Source organism: Schistosoma haematobium, chromosome 4 (assembly GCF_000699445.3).
Source record: "Schistosoma haematobium chromosome 4, whole genome shotgun sequence".
NCBI lineage: Eukaryota > Metazoa > Platyhelminthes > Trematoda > Strigeidida > Schistosomatidae > Schistosoma > Schistosoma haematobium.
The window spans coordinates 35115325-35130617 of NC_067199.1; the positions used below are offsets into that span (position 1 = coordinate 35115325).

General features: G+C 35.5%; 1 protein-coding gene across 2 annotated transcripts; it reads left to right on the plus strand.

Moving 5' to 3' along the window:
* Window positions 1–4965: 4965 nt before the first annotated feature.
* Window positions 4966–14984, plus strand: EDEM2_2 (ER degradation-enhancing alpha-mannosidase-like protein 2; the record flags this gene model as incomplete). 2 transcript variants are annotated; one of them, XM_035732906.2, is made up of 9 exons in its annotated part: window positions 4966–5030; window positions 5169–5252; window positions 5288–5544; window positions 5577–5843; window positions 6596–6811; window positions 9526–9650; window positions 11457–11601; window positions 11936–12057; window positions 12708–14984. In XM_035732906.2, 9 exons carry the CDS (start codon window positions 4966–4968, stop codon window positions 13392–13394), a joined length of 1968 nt encoding a protein of 655 aa, XP_035589892.1. In that variant the 3' UTR covers window positions 13395–14984. The 2 variants fall into 2 exon arrangements, with proteins under 2 accessions (XP_035589892.1, XP_051066849.1); XM_051216272.1 differs by lacking the exon at window positions 4966–5030 and having other exon boundaries at window positions 5070–5544; window positions 5577–6811; window positions 9526–12057.
* Window positions 14985–15293: the final 309 nt, after the last annotated feature.

The window sequence follows — 15293 nt, forward strand, 5'->3', positions numbered from 1 at the left end:
AATAAAATTATCGAATATAAATAGGTACATGGTTCTCTAGTTTTACTGTATACTGAATACGTCATTCAATCAACGTAAACACTATTTGAAGTAGCTATTTACAGTAGTGTGTAAGAGACATGTAAATACCTACTTCAAACAGTGTCCATGTTGATTGGATGACGTATTCAGCATACAGTAAAACCAGAGAACCATGTACCTATTTATATTCGATAATTTTATTGTTTGATTATATTTTCCTTGAAAAAGCTTAGACCAGATTGCCAGGCGAAACGTTGGATTTACTTCAGAATTCTTTCGCTGAGATTTTACAAATACATTTTTCGTCTTTAAAATTTCAATTCATGATGAAAATTTTTTCACACACTTTTTAATCATTGTAATGATACATAAGACAACTTACGTTTCAATCTATCATTTATAGTTATTCCGGGTATGAAAATTGCTTATGGCTTAGTAAACGGTTAAAATGTTAGAGAACCTTTAAAACTAATAAAGTACCCATTTGTATGTATTTAGGATGAAACGGGTTTCACTCCCAATATTGTTTAAAGTAAACATACTTTTACTTGCACGGAAGTACTAACAAAAATAAAAAAACACTGTAAGTTAACTAAGTTTATGCGATGTTTGTAATAACTGATAAATACTTGGTACAAATTTACCTGGATTATTATAGTTCGATATATATGTTAACAATTGTTTCCTATTTCAAGAACTGAATAATTCATATCTACCAGAATACGTTCTGAATAAATCTGAGGTTTTGTATTTCCCCAAATGCAAACAACCCATCGTATGGTTCAGTTTATTATCGCTTTAATGAATGTATTCTGCATCGACCTAATGGTTGTTTTCTTCTGAAATCCTTTCCTTATTTGAAGCCTCATACTGCTCATATTTTTTGTATTGAAAGTCAAATATACTTGTATTTAGGTAACACAATCAAACTTTATCCACTTACTATTCTTATGCAGATTCCTAATAGCCGTCTCAGTTAACATTCGTAACTATTGTATTTTTAATAGATTCAAATTTAGAGTGCATTCAATATCTTTAATGTAAATTGAAATACTAATTGCTTCCAATATGCTAAGTTCCCCATCAGTGTACTGATTTACTTCTCATCAAAATACTTATTATTGTACTAAGAAGCCCAGCTCAGAGGATATTCGATTGTCAACTATCCATACTTTGATAATGGATGTTAGCAAGAACCTTATGTCTAATCATAAGGTGGATTAGATCATAAAGTTATTAGGATTACGTAGTCGGAACATACAGTCTGTTGGCAGCGATATCCTGATTCCGACTATGATCTTATAAATTTTGTACTAAATTATTCGTTTTGGATCCAGCCGCTCATAAAGATCATGTTCACTCCTTAATATTTCTACTCCGAAGCGTTCTGTCTTAAACATTTCGTTCTAAAAATAATAACAATGTGACTATGTTAGATGTCACTAAACAACTGCAATTTTAGGGTAGTAACTATGGCTACAGAAATAATGATACATGAACTTAATTTGTAAGGAGTGACTTTGTCTTTACGATCGTTAGGCATACACGTTCCCACTACCTACTTTTAAGTTTCTTACAGTGTCACTACTCACTGAGCCAACGGCACACTACTCAAAGTCTAATTAAACTCAGAAGCACGGGGTGACGAAACTGAACGCTTTCTTGTAGATAAATAAATGCCATCCATCTCACGTATTTCAACTGTCTTCTTAGAGAGAACATATATAACTGATATGTAGAGCCAATCAGATGTAGCTTAACAACAGTGGCAATCAGAAGTGGCCTAAAGGACAAGTGCACTTCATTGGCTAGTAAACGGATCAATTTTGTAAAGATTAAAGTGGTATGTACATGTATAAATGATTGCTTGTGCATTTCATATGGTGTCTCAATGCACTTCCTCACTCCAATAGTCGGTTGTAAAGGGGTTAGTGTGTAATACAGTGCGTATCTGTATCAGATTTTAGACACCGTCCGTCACAACAATACTAAGGTTGATTACCTACTGATTACGTGATCCTGATTTTATTGCCGACACCTCAGGTTGCTACTGTAGTGTCGGTTTGCATGTTAAGCCCATATATTTTATTCTAGCTTTCGAATATGCCAATCCATTCATTCTAGTTGAGTCATATTTGGCTTTGTTAATTATTCACTTATCAACCTTGACTGTTTTTATATGAACGAATATGAATGTGCCCTTCCTATCCCCTTCATCACATGTCCGTAATATATTTTTGTATGACAATAAATATTGATTAACGCTTGATTAAATGGAGTTGGCTCACATACCTTCTCCATTGCGCGTCATTTCGCTTCGCTCTATTCCATTCGCTTCACATACAAAACATATGTATTCAAAAGTCCATTCTCGTTATTTGAGGTATTTAATTCTGTTATTGACTAACGCAATTTATGTCGATGATTACATAGGCGACATATATATTTCAATAACAATAATTCATACGGTCTACTTGGAGTCAGATTCCGGGCCGGCAAACTGCCAATTCTAGACAGTAACCTTTACGAAATTTTAAAATCTCTGAATCAAGTAGTTTTATTCTAAACAAGTCAATGGGCTCAGATTGGATTCCCTGCAGTCACATCAGAGAATGTCCAGACATGATTGAATGACAAACATAATGACAATTCTAGTTGATAAAATGACAAAATTGTTGAAGTTTTCAAATACAGAGGGACTTATCACTGTTTTGCTATTAAAGTTCTTTGAAAAATATACGGATACATTTCATCATACCCATCGATCTGGTTCTCTGTTATGATTAAATGGATTATTTAATACTAACCATCTGATCTTCTGCATAAATCGGACATTAATATCTGATAGCGGTATGTTGAAACAAGCTTACAAGATTTCAGCAAGATGTTCGAAAAATTAGGCAATCAGCAAACCATAGCTTAATTGATTATGACGAACGAATTTCCTTTTAAAGATGAACGAGACTTCTTTAACTCAATTGTTTTAAACAGCTTTACTAAAACAAAGATACTGCGCCTAAATTAGGCGGTACTTGTGTGAAAAAAAGTATACCGAAAGATGCAGTACTGCTTCTACCATACATGCAAATGTTTTTCTGATAGCAGCTATCTTACTAGAGAAAAACGTACAGAGAAAAATAGTTAGCAAATATAACCACTTATTACCTGAAATTCAGCAAAAATTTTGCAAAAAAGTAAGATTAAATTTGTCTGCAAGCAATCGGTGGAATAATAACTGTTTCCGGCAGAAAACAAAAAAAACGCTGTCACCTAATATTCAGCCAACTAAGGCCTAATTGGTAATGATCAGCATCATGCAAGAACAAAATATGGCTAAATCTTGAGTAAAGTTAAGTTACACGAGTCCTATGTAAAAGTTTATGTACACCCTAGCCTTCAGCAAGGGTGTGTCCAGCAAAACTAATTAGTTCAGCATCAAAGTCGAAGACTCACGGAACTATTTGCTTGATAGATTAACTCACTGCTACACATATATCTGTTGTGAATTGAATAATAATTCAGATCAAGAATCTTTTTCATCCAAATACCTATCCCCCAAACCATAATCGCCGTAAATCGTCAACCATCATTTACTCGGCGAAACTGTTATTGTCATAGTATTTTGTTCTTTAAATGCGTTCGAAATGTCCGAGATCTAAGAAATAAGCTGAACTGCTGTGAGTTCTTGAATGTTCGATATTGAAGCAAAAAGTTATCGTTGCATTTTGTAGCTTCACAAGATTACTTTCATTCACTGATGTAATAGCACGCTTTAAAAGTCGAATGAACTTCTCTGCTAATCCACTAAACTGAGGTAATTGTGGAGCTGTAACTAGATTACGGTATCCAATATCACAACCTAGCTGTTAAATTTTTTCCGCGAAATTGGTCCTATTATCAGCCATCGACCTTTTTGGTATCTTCTCACGACTAAAAGTCCTCCTCATAGCTTTTCGTGTAGGGTGTCCGCTAAGACTGCTCGTATGTACTATTTTTGTACGTTTGGAACATGAATTAATAGTAATTAAAGTACAGTACGAGTTTAAAATGCCTTTAGTAGACCCTTTATCTGACTCCAGTTAGATCGCTTGCTGATTGTTATTGAAATATACGTCCCAGCTATCCTCGTGCATTTTTATTAAGTTAATGATTATTGGAATTATATACGACTAATATGAGAATAGATTTTGAATACCTATATTTCATGCACTCATTGATTTGAACAGACAATCAGAGAAACAAGGCGAAGGAAACGAAACGAAGTGACGCCCAATGGAGAAGGCGAGCAAGCCAACTCAGTTTAATCAAACACTAATCAATATTTACAGCCAGATCAAAGATAAATTACAGACACACAATGAACAGGGCGAGCTATTATCACATACGATCACATAAAAACAACCAGGGTTAATAAACCAATAAGCGATAAGGTTGGAATGTGGTCGGTAAAGAATGAATAAATTGGTCTATTAAGGTGCGAAAACAGCCTATACGACCTTGAAAACTAGTATTAGCTGCTAGAAAATGTTAATAATTGCCGAATAAGTCTGTCAACTACTCACACATGCCACACAAAACTCGGTATGCATAAGCTGTCACGACTCATCAAATTTAAATCAAGGAATCCAACAAGGTTTATTTCATGACGGCTTACCTATTATTATCGGCATTAGTATCAGACCAGTAATAACTGATGAGCAAACGACGTCACTTACTCCGTTCCCAAATGGGCCAGACAAAGATCGTTTATTACTGCAGATCCTAGAGTCGAAAGAATAACTACTTTGTAATTGAGATATAAAAAACTTTTTTGGCTCTTATAATATCGTGGAAAATTAGTTCGAGCGTCTTTTATCAAGTGTTCCGATGATTATAAATAACTGTTATGTCCTTTTCAAATGTCCAACGCGTGAGAACAGATTACATAATTTCAAAATACTAACGATGATATTCTTGAATTTGAATACACGACCAAAAGTACTAACGGTTCAACCTAGTATAATTGGAAAGTTTATTGACTAACCAACAGGTATTGAATTTAGTGTGTCATCCTTTTCAATCTCAAGGTTAATAGTTGATTGGTTAGTGAAATCAAGAAGAGGTGTCTAAGGGGTTCACAAGTTGCTTTTTCCTTCTTTTATCTTCAGAATGTTTCGGATTAGTGTTGTGATCCTACTGTTAGCAGTTACTCACAGTGAAGTTGGTTTCGCACGTAATATGGAAAACCTCAAGTAATTCCCATTTTCAGTTTGTTCATATCATTAAGGGACCGCGTTAGAAAAATATTTTATCATGCTTACGATAATTACCTTAAGTATGCATATCCCTTAGATGAGTTAAGACCGCTTTCATGTGATGGGCATGATACATGGGGGAGCTTCTCGCTGACACTAGTAGATGCACTTGATACACTTGTTATAATGGGCAATGTTACTGAGTTTCGTCGTGCTGCACGTGCTCTTCTTGATCACTTAGATTCTGAAAAAAATGTCAACGCTTCCGTTTTCGAAACTAACATCAGAGGTATTTCAATCTGACTATTTTATACCCTTTAGTTGTCGGCGGGCTCATCTCGGCTCATCTTTTGTCACGCAGAGCCGGGTTTGAAGTAGAACCATCTTGGCCGTGTTCTGGACCACTACTTAGGCAAGCAGAAGTGTTTGCTTCTAAGCTTTTGCCTGCCTTCGACACCCCGACCGGGATGCCATACGGTACTGTCAACTTCGAACTGGGTGGCGTTCCTAAAGGCGAGACTACAGTCACGTGTGTTGCTGGCATTGGTACATTTATTTTGGAGTTTGGGGCACTATCTCGCCTTACAGGTAGTGTTTGAGTCATGTTATATTTCGTTATTTTTGGACATATTTTCACATTCAGTACATGAAATCTACATTTGTTCTTCTCTTCTTGTCTAACATTTTCCCATATATACTTGCATACTTATGCTTAGCTCTCACTGTTCATTCATGACTACTGCGTATGCTTATATATAACGCCTGATGCGAACGCTTGGCATCTATATGGTTAAGACCCCAGTTCCTAAATCATTAGACTACCGCTCTACATCCATTTTATCGATGTAGTAGGCTTTTATCTAAAATGACCAACTCCTTGGTATGATTTCCACACTGTTTCCATGTTATGTTTTTTTCCACATGAGTGCCAATAAGATTCAGATTTTGCGGATTTTCATTCATGTACCCGCATATCAAGTCCCCGTTGTCGGTTGCTTCACGTAAATCAATGAAACAGAATATGCGCCGACCGACTTTTCAATCAGATTTTCCGTCACTGTACTTTCCCTTTTACCACTATATGCTTTTTTAACTTTCCCAAAAATCAAGTTGTATTTCCTTTGGCCCATTTTTGTCACCTCAAGTTACCATACTTCTGCATTCTGAGCAAAAGCAAGCCAGCAATCTTATTTCTACGGCTGAAAAACCAGGAAATTTCTTCCTCTGGTTGTACTTTTTTATCGAGAACTGTGTGCTTGTAAAATTTAGTCTAAAATTTTAAGGTGTCACTTTTCTTGTTTTCGGTAAGTATCCTCATACAACATAAATTTTCCATTTAGGAGATCCCAGGTACGAAGCTGTTGCAACACGTGCTCTTAAAGCTATGTGGAAATACAGATCTTCTCTTGGGTTACTGGGAAACCATATTGATGTTATCACTGGAAGTTGGACAGCCCGCGATGCCACTATTGGTTCAGGAGTCGATTCTTATTTCGAATATTTGGTTAAAGGTGCAGCACTATTTCGCCTTCCTGAGCTGGATTCCATGTTTCGAGGTATGAGGTTTGCAGAACTGTTGTTTTTAAATCGTAATGGAGTGGTTTACTTTCACTATTTCCACCATTATTTTGGTAGTGTCAGTGTTCAAATAACTTAGCTGTTTGAGGCTATTTGTGTCAGTTATCGGGAGCCAGATTTGAACGTATCTAGTGCTAGGGTGGAAAAAACGGCTCACAAAGTCATTTATATATAAATGTGAGAGTGATCAAAAGTGAGATACATTGGGAAATGCTACTTCGTACTAAAATGGTAGAAAATGAGTTTTGCAATCAAGCTCCGTATGCTGTCTCGGAAAGTGAGATACACTCACTATCTGGCTACGCAGAAAAATAACCTTCAAAACTCCTCTTATGAATACATTCGACAGATTTTAACATAAATGAATTTTCAAGATATTTTAAGGTTTCAAAGCGGTATGATCACATTTAAATGCGATGGATGCTTCACTTTATGACATGGAGATAAATAATCATGATGGAACTAATAGACCCGTAAATCAACGATAACCTGAATAAGCGCCTCAAAAACTCAGTCGTGCTCATTCTCTGTTCATCATTCGAAGAAGATTTATCTATTTATTTATTTAAACACATACATTTGTACAGGGATGCACCACACTTCATTCGATTTGTGTGAGGGTTGGGATACCACTCGGGAGCACAAACGGTAGCAGGTGATTTTCTCAAAGGACCACTCTTCAAGCCTTTGACCTGCAGGTCTGATTCACGAAGCAATGGAACAGTGTTAGGAGATGCAGTCCCACGGTAGCCGGCGGCCAAAAATACGTCCATATACCATTTTTTTCCCTTCAGGATCATGGAGCCTATGTGCACCATTAGTTTGGAATCAAGTTTTTCTAACTCCCCTAGGTGGACCCTCCGTATCCATCAACCCGATTAAATCGCCGGACATTCACTTTTCGTTCTCTCAATTTTGTAAATAACACCCCCGTCACGAGAAGTCAGTGAGAAGGACTTCCCTGACAGTGGCTGCATACACGTGACCACGTGAGAGCATTCCGAAAGGGAGAGCAGACTTTCCTTACCCCCGATCATACCAGGACACTGGGGACATTCTTAAAAAATACCTTTCACTTTCTGAAAATATTTGCAAGTGAAACGTTCGCTTTTGTGTTGATGTACATTCCTAAGAGAGAGGCTATGTGTAAGGAGTTAGAATTCAAATCACAACTAATGAACAACATTCTAGAATCTTTATTACACATTACGAAAATCAAAATGGTTTCCGATTAAAACGAACCAGTGGAAACTGTATTTGGACTCTTCTTGTTGATAAAGTGACGTCGCTAGCCCGGATATTAACGTTATCCCTCCTAGAAAGTGACTCATCTCAGCTTCTAAATTGAAAATGCTTTCGATAATTTGCATACGCAACCCACTTGTAGTAATATGTGTGTCCATGTAGCTGTTACGTAAAGAATTCCTCTCGTCGATTAAGTAGTTGAATAATTTATTCACTAATTTAAAGAATGATATAATGAGAAATTGATTGGCCTTACAATAGTTGTTACAATAGCAGTAAATACAACTCTTTAGATACGCACTTTACATCCTAAATATTATTTTTATTTAATATGGAAATATTTAAAAGATTGAAAACATCCCGAACAAAGTAGTAATTTTTGGTACATCATGAAATAGTCAACCTGAGTCACTTGTGTAAGAGGCGAGATGTCCGTTTACCAACCAAAGGACGTTTTTGTCGCGTAGCAATCCTCTCCGTCCCACTTTCTTGCCTTGAAGCATAGTCATTAAAAACAGAGGATATCGGTAGTTTACTAGTATTCGATCATAGGTGTCTTCGAAGCATTGCTCGTGTGTTTTAGGACCATCGAAGTTAGGAATATGGTACCAAGTAAAGATGGGAAGTTGACTTATGAAGTAGTAAATCTCCACCAACTAAGGTGATCGGGACATGTGTTAAGTACACCTAACCACCGCCTACTTCGATGAGCAGTGTTTTCTGGCCTGAGGTAGCTTGAAAAAAAGCTAAGGGCGGCCGAGCTAAAACATGGCTCTAGTTTTTGAAGCCATTGGCGATTGAACTGATTCATGTTTATAGATGAAGACTACCTGGTTGAGATCCACGTGATTATCGTAACTAATGGTTAGGTACTTTGAATGAGATAGCTCAAAATCGTTCGCAGTGGCGCAAGTGCATCCACTTTTTGTCTTCTACATCCTAAGTTCCTAGATTCGTTGCAATTTGTTTATTTCACATTTTCTTGAATCGTGTAGTTGATCCTTAGTCTTTTCCATTACAAATAATACTGCAACTACCTTTACTATCCTGGAATTCGCCTTAGCAATTTCATTTCTTTGCGTTAATGGGGTATAAAAACGTAAACTGATGTGCACAAGCTTTAGGTTCTACGTTATGCTTGACTGGTTGACTGAAATAGTTACTAGTGATAAATTTCGTTGTCATTATTCATTGATGTGCCAATAATTGTACTAACTTAAAATGAATAGATTTCGCTATTCTCATTACTAAACATTAGTGAAATTTTTACCCGTTGATAATCCTACAGGGAGAATTGTGTTCTTGGGATAAGAATTTTGTGGATATTGTTGGATTTTAGAGTTAACATAACGAGCTGATCTTAGGTAGACAATCAGTCAAAAAATGTCTACGACGTAAGCCATAAACGTACTGTGTTCACCGTTCTTATTTTTCTTTACAACTGTAGAGTACAGATTAGCAATAGAAAAGCATATTCGACATGGTGATTGGAACCCAATGATAAACAAGGATAAAGGTGGAGTTACAATGGCAGTATTTCAGAGTCTTGAAGCATTTTGGCCTGGTTTATTGGTAATTCATTTGTTTGTTTTTAAATATCTGTTTATGTATTAAAAAGCTCGTTTAATTTGGATTTTGTCTTACATCATTGATTCTTTTGTTTTTTTTTAAAAGCACTATTCAGGACTTCTGCGACATATATAAAACGGTGACTTCTCTGTTGAGTCGATTGAATTCCAGTTTTAATCTTCGCTCGAGTAGTATTACTAGTTCTTAGATAAACTCAATTATGGCCTAAAGTCGTACGTGATAGACGAATTGCATTAAATTAGTGAGATTTATGCAATTCGGACTGATTTCCCAAGCACATGCATCGTGAGTCTTATCCTGTATTGTCAGCATTCCTAGTTTTATGCTTAGTGCAAGACAAGAATAAATTTGTATGTTGTAGTTTCTCATAAGGTATATATCTCCATCTACTTTCTTATATCTTTACTTAGTCACCGGATACGTATACTCAATAAAAAATTGTTATTTGTGCAGTATATTACCTGTACAATGATTGATCCCTCTCAAAGTATTTATAGTTTATTTTCACAGAAACATTGGAACCAAAAATTGTCTTCTGAATGAGTGTTTACCATTTTTGTGAAATAAAATACACAGCTTTAAATTACGAATTAATGTTAGCTAGACCATCATTAAAAACCGGAAAGCACTGGACAGGTTTTTCGTCTCATTAGTATGGAGCTCCTTGGCAGTGCGCATCTACAACCCTGTCACCGGGTATTGAATTCAGGACCTACGGTATCGCCCTCGAACGCTCAGCAATTTAGCCACTGAGCTAACACTCAGTGGTGTACATGTTTAACTTCGATCAATTCACAATATTGCGCGACCATCTTCCATTGTCTCTGGTGGATAACTACCTTAGATTCAACATGATTGAACTCCACTGGTCATGACTTATCACTAAAGCTCCAGGATATTCATCTTGAACCTGGCCACTAATGATTCAAAACCATGAAGATCCAATAATCTCTACAAAGCCTCCTGTAATAAAAATAAAATTCAGTACTGTTGCCTCTAAAGGTGAATGAATTAAGGCACTACTTATTTCCTACAAAACGATTTATGCCATCTTGCAAAATTGTTCTTGAAATATTTTACCAGTACAAGAGGATTCCATGCTATAGGCTTTCGCAGATTCTATATTACAAACAGTTACTTTACCAGTTATTTACTTTCTACTAAATGAGGCTATTTAGAATACACGATCTTTCATATAGACGAATAGTGTCCTTAGAGATCACTTTAAACAGATTTTTTGACCAACTCTTTCTAAATACTGGTGCTTGTCCTAAATATATGTAAACTGTCTTCTGAACCGCTTTAAATTGTTTATTGCAATCCAAAATTATTAGAATACACGTTGAATATATTCCCTGTAAAGTGACATTGGATAAAATGTTTTTTTTTACTATTTTAAAACATTATAACTAACACACTGGTCATCTTCCAATCTTATTCAGCTTTGATGTTGAGGCGTATATTAGTAAGTCCCATATGTTTACAAAGTTGACAATAAAATCTACTATCTTATGAACTTGGTAAGTGAAGGTTAAAAGTCTTCAGTGTTTACTTTGAACCCACCTTCAATATGATTGACGATTAGTAAGCGACAGGCAACGTTCTCATATGGCACGTGTCCATGAAATGTTTTTACTTTCAGTTTATTTAAGTTTCTTTATTAAGAAGTTATAGTAATTAAAGTTTCTAAGTGTTTTTTGTGTTAGCAGTCTTATCAAGTAAATTTAACAATGTAATTTAAAATATTTAATATAAGACAAATTCACTTTGATTGTACAATCATTATAGGCACTTACAGGTGATATTGAGTGTGCTCGCAGACATTTGATTGCTTATCATGAAATATGGAGAAAATATGGATTTCTTCCGGAGTTCTATAGTTTATCTGATGAAAAGGCTTACAAGGGTCGTGAGGCATACCCATTACGACCAGGTAAAAAAAATATTGTTCAGTTCAGAAGTCGTTTTTTTATTTTTACTACTGATGTAACAATTCGTAGGATCTAAAACAAATGTGTCAAAAACAAACCCTACATACTAATAAAAGGCTATCCAAATAAAATAGTTTTAAATTAGTTTAGGTATAAGCTGTTAAAGTTGGTGACACTACCCAGTTGCTCAAAGTGTAGCGGAGTTTGAACCTGAGACTTAGTGGTTAAAGTGTTCGTTTTTCGCCACTCTTTTCTGGGTTGTGCTCTTCCTTCATTCTTGAAATATTTTTCTCATTAAAATGTTAAAATAATAGATGGATTTATTCTTTTCAATAGAATTAATTGAATCCATTCTCTACGTATATCGTGCGACACGTGATCCTGCTCTGATTGATATGGGCGTGGACATTTTGACTTCAATTGAAGTCTCAGCGCGTACACCTTGTGGTTTTGCGACGGTAAATATTTTCGTGTTTATTTATTGTTATATTCATTTACGGTAAAAAGCGATCAGCTTACTGTTGTTTTTATAAACATTAGTAGTTTGTTGAAGATACTCTAGTTTTCTAGTATAATTTAATATCATTAACTCAGTGAATCATCACTGCCTTTTACAGTGAAAAAAATGAATTTCAAATATCTTCACTGAGGATATTCATCCTGTAATTGACTGAGTCTAGAATTCATATTGATGTGATAACTAACACTTCAGTGACATATAATCTTCCAGTTTTTAAGAAAGTCTATACGATTGTCTTGTGATAACACTTCTATTTCACAGATCCTCCAATTTCAGGGTTTAGATTTTTCGATTATTGACTTAAACCTCTCAGCTAAAAAATTTGACTACAAACTTTGCCGTTTGTAAACAATTATGTACTCATTTATGAAATTGGTTATCAACTACCATGGGATGGATTCTAACGTTCGACTGCTTTATAGATTAAACTTCTAGGTTAAATGGCTCATGGAGAAACCCCTTAAAAAGCCATTTACTTTTATTTTGCCCTTGTGTATTATGCTAGCCCTCACATTAATACACATCTCTTTTATTATGCTTAAATTGATTATGTAAACAAGAATATTTATACAGTATCCGTTCTTCTAGGTTTCAGATGTTACAAAACATACTTTGGAAGACAGAATGGAGTCGTTTTTTCTAGCGGAAACAACAAAATATTTATACCTATTATTTGATGAAAATAACTTCATACATCAGTTACCAGGTGAAAAAACATCGTTAGAAGGTTCTCGTTTACCGTCAGGACTTCAATGTTATCCAGAATCAGGTGGTTACATTTTCAATACAGAAGCTCATCCCATTGATCCTGGTGCTTTGAATTGTTGTTTTGCGCCTCAATTAGATGAAGTTGAACAAGCATCCAAAGTTGAAACATTGTTCTCTGATTCTAATCATTTTAAAATGCTAAGTAATCATGAATTTGACAGTGATACTAATACATATGATCAAGTTACAGAAACTGATTTACTTTCTACCATTGATTCAGTTTTCAGTGAACATGTTCAGTCTCAACTTGGTTATTCATTAAGTGATTCCTTCGCTCGGATAATAAATCAATCATCATCTAATTGTTTTAATAATGCATATTTTGATTCTAATTTAATTGTTTCCTGGATAGAACTTCGTGAAATTATCAAATCCTCAGCTTTAGAGACTGAAAAAGAAAATGATAAATTCAGTTTTTTGGATTCAACTAAAACTCCACTACTCACTTGCCCATATCCATCATTTCAAAACCGATTTGCTTTATCCGGATTATTAACATCAACATAATTTCGTTTCTACTTTTTTTTAAGTTTTCAAGTTTGGTGGTTTTCGTGTAGATATTTTCTGTATAGTTAGCTTTCTCTATAGTACTATTTATTTGAAATTCCTACCATTTCGTAATTCCTGTGATATACATTCAGAAAAATATAATATCTACACCGCTGGTATTCAGAACATTTGCTCAAAATCTTTATGGATTATAACCAATTAATAGCATATCAGTAAATTCTGTCATTGTCAACTAGCGTTATTTATTTTTTCCATGTTATCAGCCCTGTCGTTCAAGTTACTCATTCCCTTCGTTTGACCTGCAGATATATTCTCTTTAAGAGCTTAATGTGTGATAACTTCCTCTGTGAAACATGTCATTAGATGCTGCTCTACTTTTGTTAGCGGGACAATGCTTGAATTAAAGCATATCCTTGATATTTGAAAAGAAAATTCTGTTCCTGTCCAACCGTGTTCTGATTTGGGAACTTGTCGAGTGAATTGTTGTCTAAGAATACTAAGCAATAGGAATAGCTGGGTCGTAATAAGAGAAATTATAACAACTTTGGTATACAATGGCAAGAAACAAATGCCTAGATTGAACGTAGCGAACCACATGTATCTTCAAATTAGATATTCTTCCATCATTTAGCCTGTAAGATATGATTTAGACCTCAGTAAACATAATTTCCTTTTTCGAACACTCAATAGCTGAATAATCATTTTATGGATCATTTGTGAAGTAGGTTAAGCTCTCGATGTACCAAAGGTTCATGTGCAAACTAATCGGTACTTTTAAACCTTGTTACTGTCATAGTTTCATTATTAAGTTAGTTTTCCTTGACTTGACCTCCAGGTATCATGTTGATGTTTCTGCTTTTGCAAATTCTTACAAATTGTATCTACTTGAAAAGATAATCTATTCGGTGCACAGAGAATCATGTTTCTGTTCGTGTATACAATTCAGCTATCAATGAAAACCTATTTTCAGTTCACTTTCAAAACTACCACTATTAAATAAATAACGGCATCGATATTGTAGCCAGTATGTGATCAGTATCGTGTGATTCATCGCCCACTTACAGTGAAAATAACTCAATGTCACTAAGCAAATTTATTTGATGTGATATACGCATAGTTCTTGCGTTATAATTCAGTGTTAACCAAAAGTGGATTTACAACATGTTATTAAATGGACAGTTAAGGAATGAAAATGGCGAAATGGAAATCAATTTCTAACTTATATCCAACAAGATACTATATTTGCATGATCCATTTCACTACGTAAACTACCTCAAATCGCTCAACTGAACTGAGGACACGTGCAGAGTGTATATTGTAATTAATCTAATTGAATTGTCAATATTAGCATTTCAACCATGGGAATGAGAAATCTAATATAAGACAACTATAACAGAGTGATAAGTTTCTCTTAAGTCATAGTAATTCATCAATAGTAATAGAAACTTTGAAGTCAAATATAGCTTTAATGAACTAGCATTAATCAGCTTATTTTGTATATCCGGTGGGCCATCCTCGTTATGCCCCCAAATGCTCTGGTACGGCCGAGAGTAGGGGGAGTCCGCCCTACCTCTCGAAATGCTCTCACATGGCCACGCGCATATAGCCTCTGCCAGGGAAGTCCTACTCACTGTCTTCTCGTGGCGGGGGTGTTGTTTACGAAATTGAGAGGACGAAAAGCGAATGTCCGGCGCTTTAACCGGGTTGGTGGACATGGAGAGTCCATATCTAGGGGAGTTGGAAAATTCTTATTTCGAACCAATGGCGCACATGGGCTCCAGTGTCCTGAAGGAACAAATGGCGTATGAACCAATCGTTGGTCACCGGCTACTATGGGAATCCATCTCCTTACGTTACTCCACTGCCTTGTGGATCAGACATTCAGGTCGAAGGCTG